Genomic DNA, 7,549 nt, shown 5'->3' with positions numbered 1-7,549 from the left:
TAAAGTCACGTCGAAGGGAAATAATAAAATAATTTAAAAACATTCTAAAATACAATTCTCACGACGTTTTGGCCACAACGCAAGCAGCCGTCCTCAGGTGAAGAACATGTCTGTCGGGAAGACAGCGTCTGAATGATGTCTTTCCGACAGACCTGTTCCTCACCTGAGGACGGCTGCTTGCGTTGTGGCCGAAACGTCGTGAGAATTATTTTATTATGTTTTATTTTTATTATTTTATTATTTCCCTTCTACGTGATGACTTTACCGAAAGAACCAAGAAGATGAATCCCTGCAGTCACGAAAGCTTTAGGTCTGTAACGATGCTATGACGGTGAGGGGGTATCTGTGCCTCTGGTGTCTTGGTGTGCGTGCAGGTGTTCTCGATGGAGCACCCGGACTGGCGCTGCAAGGTGGACGAGGGCTCGGCGGGGCTGGTGGCCTCGCGGTGGAGCCCTGACGGGCGCCACATCCTCAACACCAGCGACTTCCAGGTGCCCTGCACAGTCTTGAATCGGCAGCGAACCCTTGCTCATCAGACACACATGGGGCTCTCTGGCCTTGCCGAATTATCCAATGTTCTGAATTATGAACAATGGTGCTTATTCTTAGGTTTTTTCGGTAAAGTCACGTAGGTAATACATTTAAATTAATGAAAGTAAAATAAAAATAAAATAAAAATCACGACGTTTCGGAGGAAACACAAGCCTCCGTCTTCAGGTGGAACCGTCACAACACGATAGCTGTATCAAGTAAGAGAAATTCCAAGAAAACCGTCCTTGTATATATACTGGTTGAGGGTGGGAGGAGCCAAGGTAGGCCCTGGATATTATAATTGTGTAGAATGGTTCATCCATTCTACACAACAAAGACTCATTCCTGGTAACGGTTTCAGCCGCACCACCTCTACATAACAAAAGGCTCAGTCCTATTTCCACGCACCTTTACATCAGCCGCACCTAGTCTACACAACGAAGGCTAATTCCTAACAGCGTGCTTCAGCCGCACCGAACCTCACAATTATAATATCCAGGGCCTACCTTGGCTCCTCCCACCCTCAACCAGTATATATACAAGGACGGTTTTCTTGGAATTTCTCTCACTTGATACAGCTATCATGCTGTGACGGTTCCACCTGAAGACGGAGGCTTGTGTTGCCTCCGAAACGTCGTGATTTTTATTTTATTTTACTTTTATAAATTTTTATTTTTTACCTACGTGACTTTACCGACAAAACCTAAGAATATGAATCCTTGCAGTCACGAAAGCTTCACATCTAGAATTAATACAATGGTGCTTCCCAGTGCCTCCCGCCCCAATAGAAAATAAAAATCCAAATTTGTTTTTACCAAACTCTTCACGCAACATACGCATTGACGCGCACCCTGCATCAGTTCTATCCAAAAAACTTTGGATTTCTCTCGCAGACTCGGGGATTTATACCGCGGTCCCTTTCTATGACTTCTCGGTAGACGACATTTGTGCTGTGCTGGTGACGAATTGGCACGTTCTGTTTCCGTGACAACCCTCACTAGTTGGCTGTGTCGGGTGGTGGCAGGTTTTAACGACACATATATTTACGCGATCTAACTCAAAAACCTCTTATGGATGATATTATATTCTTGGTTCTTTCGGTAGTCACGTAGAAGGGAAATAATAAAATAATAAAAATTTAACGTAATCAAATTCTCACGACGTTTCGATTGCAACACAAGCAATCTTCATCAGATTGCTTGTGTTGTATTATGGATGATATTGGGCGCGAAAGCGCCCAATATCATCCATAATACTGACAATCAGATTTATGACAGAGATGAGTTCATAAAAAAAAAAGCAAGTTAGACAAAATTTCGTGAATTACTGTCGTACTATTGCCATGAATTTTAATGCAGAAATATTTGCAATGTGTTTCGGGGACAGTCACTCCAACTCTACTCCTCACGAAAAACTAGACACATCCATCACTTTTCCCAATGCAACAAATAATAATAATGAGCGTAAATATTGAGACGATTGAATAATAATAATAATAATGAATTCAAAGCCAAAAACAATCCACCCTTTCAGGGAACTCGCCAGGTGCCGCTTGTCGGCTGGGACTGGCGAGGCGGTGTGCAGGCGTTGCCGCTGCACCGCGATGGGGACACGCCGATGGGTGACGCGGCCTATCGGGGTGCCTCTCGTTTGACGATCTCGCGCCGTGCGACGTTTTGTCAACGGATGCAATTCGATCTCATCAGCCGAATGGGGGGTGCCCGTTATTTGAGAGTTTGCGCGAACGTGAAATTTCGTAAGCCGAACGTTCCTGAAGCGCGGGAGGAGGCGGGAGGTGGGCGGATTTCACGGCGCCCGTCCGCCACGCTGTCCCCAAGTGCTCGCCAACGGCACTTGCCCCGACGTTTGAGCAAGGCTACAGTGGGGTACCTCTGTCTTTGTGTGATTTCGAACAGCTGCGCATCACCGTGTGGTCACTGAGCAGCAAGGCAGTCTCGTACATCCGCTACCCCAAGGCCTGCGCACAAGGTACGACCCCTGTGCCCACTCGGAGCCCCAGCTGCCTTAACCTCCTCTTCCCAAACTTAAACCCCCGTCCCCTTGACCCCAAGTCGCCCACATACCTGTGTGTGTGTGCGTACGCGTGCGTGCGTGGTGTGTGTGTGTGTGCGTGCGTGTGTGTGTGTGCGTACGTGTACGCGCGTGCGTGTGTGTGTGTGTGCGCGTACGTGCGTGTGTGTGTGTGTGTGCGTACGTGCGTGTGTGTGCGTGTGTGTGCACTGAGGTGGGGGGTGGTGGCGCGGCGGTTAGCGCATTGCGCTACGAACCCTGCGACCCGAGTTTGATTTCCCGCTCACGGCCAACACCATCGACGAGTATTTTAACCGGTCCTGGGCCTCCCCTAGGTCGATTCAGCCTCAATTGAGTACCTAGTGCGATGTGTAAAAAGCATTGCCACTGGGGAGACAAAGGCGGCCGTGCGTGGTGCTGGCCACCCACCCCCTCGTGTGCCACGGTGCCGGCCTTCGCTCACAGCACTTGCCCCAACCGTCTGTTGAGACTATATGGGGGATCTTTGCCTTTGCACAGGTGTGGACTTCACGAGGAACGGCCGCTTCATGGCCCTGGCGGAGTGCCGCGACGGCACGGACTGCGTGAGCATCTTCTCCTGCGGCGACTGGCAGCTCCGGCAGGTGTGAGCACACACACGGTGTGAGCACACGCGGTGTGAGCACACACACCGTGTGTGAGCACACACACGGTGTGAGCACACACGCGGTGTGAGCACACAAGGTGTGAGCACACACCGTGTGTGAGCACACTCACGGTGTGAGCACACTCACGGTGTGAGCACACTCACGGTGTGAGCACACTCACGGTGTGAGCACTCACGGTGTGCTCACACACACGGTGTGTGAGCACGGTGTGTGAGCACACACACGGTGTGAGCACACACGTGGTGTGAGCACACTCACGGTGTGCTCACGCACACGGTGTGTGAGCACACACACGCGGTGTGAGCACACACGCGGTGTGAGCACACACACACGGTGTGTGAGCACACACGGTGTGTGAGCACACACACGGTGTGAGCACACACACGGTGTGAGCACACGGTGTGAGCACTCACGGTGTGAGCACACACACGCGGTGTGAGCTCACGCGGTGTGAGCACACACACGGTGTGAGCACACACACATGGTGTGTGAGCACACTCGCGGTGTGAGCACACACACACGGTGTGTGAGCACACACACGGTGTGAGCACACTCACGGTGTGAGCACACTCACGGTGTGAGCACACACCGTGTGTGAGCGCACACACGGTGCGCACGGTGATTGCCAAAGCCGCTCCTCATGCGCTGTGCTGGCATTTGTGGGTCCTCCTTCACAGCACTTGCCCCGGCAGTCTGTTGAGGCTTCACGGGGGATCTTTGTCTTTGTGTGTGTGCGCGCAGCACTTTAAAGTTGAGACGGAGGACTTGGAGGGACTGGCCTGGTCTCCCAGTGGCAGTGAGCTGTGCGTGTGGGACTCTGCCCTACAGGTGAGTGTGTGTGTGTGCAGGTGAGTGTGTGATTGTGTTTCTGTGTGCAGGTGAAATCAAGTATGTGACTGCAGGTGAGTGTGTGTGCGCAGGTGATTCTGTGCAGGTTATTGGGTTCAGATGAGCGTGTGTGAGCGTGCAGGTAAGTGTGAGCGTGTTACTGCAGGTGAGTGTGTGTGTGTGGAGGTGAGTGTGTGTGTGTGCAGGAGAGTGTGTGTGTGTGCAGGTGTGTGTGGAGGTGAGTGTGTGTGTGTGTGTGGAGGTGTGAGTGTGTGTGTGCAGGTGTGTGTGTGTGTGGAGGTGTGTGTGTGTGTGGAGGTGAGTGTGTGTGTGTGGAGGTGTGAGTGTGTGTGTGGAGGTGAGTGTGTGTGTGTGTGGACGTGTGTGTGTGTGTGGAGGTGAGTGTGTGTGTGTGGAGGTGTGAGTGTGTGTGTGGAGGAGAGTGTGTGTGTGTGTGCAGGTGAGTGGATGTGTGTGGAGGTGAGTGGATGTGTGTGCAGGTGAGTGGATGTGTGTGCAGGTGAGTGGATGTGTGTGCAGGTGAGTGGATGTGTGTGCAGGTGAGTGTGTGTGGAGGTGTGTGTGTGTGTGGAGGTGAGTGTGTGTGTGTGCAGGTGAGTGTGTGTGTGGAGGTGTGTGTGTGGATGTGAGTGTGTGTGGAGATGTGAGTGTGTGTGTGGAGGTGAGTGTGTGTGTGTGCAGGTGAGTGTGTGTGTGGAGGTGTGTGTGTGTGTGGAGGTGAGTGTGTGTGTGGAGGTGTGTGTGTGTGGAGGTGAGTGTGTGTGTGTGGAGGTGAGTGTGTGTGTGTGGAGGTGTGCGTGTGCGTGTACGTGTGTGTGCGTGGGGAGCGGTAGAGAGAACGGTTAGCGCGCTATGAACCCGGGGACCCGAGTTCAAGTCCCGCTCACGCCCGACACGATTATAATCGTGGCGATTATAATCGTGGGTGGATAACTATCTAAATCGGTCCTGGGCCTCCCCTAGGCAGACTCAGCCTCAAATGAGTAGCTGGTGCGGTGTGTCACCATCGCCACTCGGGAGAGAGACGGCAGGGCGTGGTGTTGGCCACCCACCCCCTCGTGTGCCGTGCCGGCCTTCATAGGTGCTCGCTAACAGCCCCAGCAGTCTTATAAAAGCTTTACTGGGGATCTTTGTCTTGTGTGTGTATGTGCGTGCGTGTGCGTGCGTGTGCTCGCGAACAACACTTGGTCCTACATTCTGTTAAGGCTATACGGGTGATCTTTGTCTTGTATACGGAAGGCGATCCAGAGTCTAAGATCAGGGAAAGTGCCGGGCAGGGATGATCTCCCAAGCGAACTGCTGAGGAAGGTTGTTATTTGTGTGCAGACTGCCCTATTTGACATCATTACGACTGTCTGGACCGCAGGATGGGTCCTGCAGGATTGAAAGGATGCCCTGGTGGTCCCCCTCTTTAAGAAGGAGGACCACACAGACTGTAACAACTACCGGGGCATCTCACTCATCAGTGTGCTAGGAAAGGTTCTGGCAAGGATTATTCAACATCGCCTTGCAATGAAAAGCTGAGGAGAGATTTGCGGAGCCCCAAAATGGTTTCAGGCCCAGGGCAGTCTTGCACAGATGTCGTATTCTCTGTCCGTCTGTTACAGCAGAGTTGTGGGGAATTCCCAACAGGTTCTGCATGTCTGCTTTAATGACCTGGTCAAGGCCTATGAAACTATCAATAGGCCAGGGCTCTGGATTGTTCTTCGTGCTTTCGGAGTCCCTGACTCTCTGCTCACAATCATTAAGGACCTTCATGATGATGGCTGGTACTAGTGGGGCCAAAATCGGCCTCTGTGGAGGAGGCTCTTGAAGGATGCTCCTGGGCAGTTGGAGGCAGTTGCTCTCCAACAACAACGAGCGGAGCGCCGGGCGGCTAAAGCACAACAAATTGGCACAGTAGGGGGCACAGGTGGTGCATCTGCCGGTCATCTCAGTCAGTCCATGGCACCTGGGTCTGTCCCGTGACCCTGCCAGCTGCCTTTCAACAAAGTGCACATCACCTGGCACAAGCGCTGTGGTGATAACGCTGTCACTCAGTGGCGAATAGCGGCTGTTGTATGCGTGCGTGTGTAGTATGGCGTGTCCATGTATGTATGCATGCGTGTGTGTTTCGTACGGCTAATGAGTGTGCGCGTGTGGTATGGCGTATGTGTGTACGTGTGCGCGTGTAGTATGGCTTGTGAGTATATGTATGTGTGTGTGTGCGTGCGTGTGTAGTACGGCGTGTACGTGTACTCCTGGGAGGGGCGTCCCCTGTGCCGCCTGCGTGCGTACTCCTGGGCGCTGGGCGTGCGCTGCGTGGCCTGGAACCCCGCGGGGAGCGTGCTCGCCGCGGGCAGCTACGACCAGAAGGTGGCGACGCGCGGGGAGACACGGGGAGACACGGGGAGACACGGGGAGACACGGGGAGACACGGGGGAGATACGGGGGAGACACGGGGAGATACGGGAGACATGGGGGAGACGCGGGGAGATACGGGGGAGACACGGGGAGACACGGGGGAGACACGGGGAGATACGGGGGAGACACGGGAGAGACACGGGGAGACACGGGGAGACACGGGGGAGACACGGGGAGACACGGGGGAGACACGGGGAGACACGGGGGAGACACGGGAGAGACACGGGGAGACACGGGGGAGACACGGGGAGACACGGGGGAGACACGGGGAGACACGGGGGAGACACGGGAGATACGGGGGAGACACGGGAGAGACACGGGGAGGCACGGGGAGGCACGGGGGAGGCACGGGGGAGACACGGGGAGACACGGGGAGACACGGGGAGATACGGGGGAGACACGGGAGAGACACCGGGAGACACGGGGAGACACGGGGAGGCACGGGGGAGGCACGGGGGAGACACGGGGAGACACGGGGAGACACGGGGGAGACACGGGGAGATACAGGGGAGACACGGGGAGATACGGGGGAGACACGGGGAGACACGGGGAGACACGGGGGAGACACGGGGAGACACGGGGGAGACACGGGGAGACACGGGGAGATACGGGGGAGACACGGGAGAGACACGGGGAGACACGGGGAGACACGGGGAGGCACGGGGGAGGCACGGGGGAGACACGGGGAGACACGGGGAGACACGGGGAGACACGGGGGAGACACGGGGAGACACGGGGAGACACGGGGAGACACGGGGGATATACGGGGAGCCACGGGGAGACACGGGGGAGACACGGGGGAGACACGGGGAGACACGGGGAAGACACGGGGGAGGACACGGGGAGACACGGGGAGACACGGGGAGACACGGGGAGCCACGGGGAGACACGGGGGAGACACGGGGGAGACACGGGGAGACACGGGGAGACACGGGGAGACACGGGGGAGACACGGGGAGACACGGGGGGGACACGGGGGGACACGGGGAGACACGGGGAGAGACACGGGGGAGACACGGGGAGACATGGGGGAGACACGGGGGAGACACGGGGGAGACACGGGGGAGACACGGGGGAGACACGGGGGG

At 55.5% G+C, this 7,549-nt stretch overlaps 1 protein-coding gene across 1 annotated transcript in view; it reads left to right on the top strand.

Annotated features, from left to right (window-relative positions):
- Positions 1-318: 318 nt before the first annotated feature.
- WRAP73 (WD repeat containing, antisense to TP73) overlaps positions 319-7,549 on the top strand; it is a 16,724-nt gene continuing 9,493 nt past the window's right edge. Inside the window, exons 1-5 of the mRNA XM_061567952.1 lie at positions 319-491; positions 2,448-2,520; positions 3,082-3,185; positions 3,951-4,037; positions 6,279-6,413. Coding sequence (XP_061423936.1) covers positions 384-491; positions 2,448-2,520; positions 3,082-3,185; positions 3,951-4,037; positions 6,279-6,413 — 507 coding nt within the window. The 5' untranslated portion in view covers positions 319-383. The remainder of the gene's footprint in view (positions 492-2,447; positions 2,521-3,081; positions 3,186-3,950; positions 4,038-6,278; positions 6,414-7,549) is intronic.

The sequence above is a fragment of the Lethenteron reissneri genome, chromosome 40 (assembly GCF_015708825.2).
Source record: "Lethenteron reissneri isolate LAM-NWPU_2019-01 chromosome 40, ASM1570882v1, whole genome shotgun sequence".
Classification (NCBI taxonomy): Eukaryota; Metazoa; Chordata; class Hyperoartia; order Petromyzontiformes; family Petromyzontidae; genus Lethenteron; species Lethenteron reissneri.
Note: the sequence above shows the minus strand (reverse complement) of the source record. Positions and strands in the feature narration are given on the sequence as shown.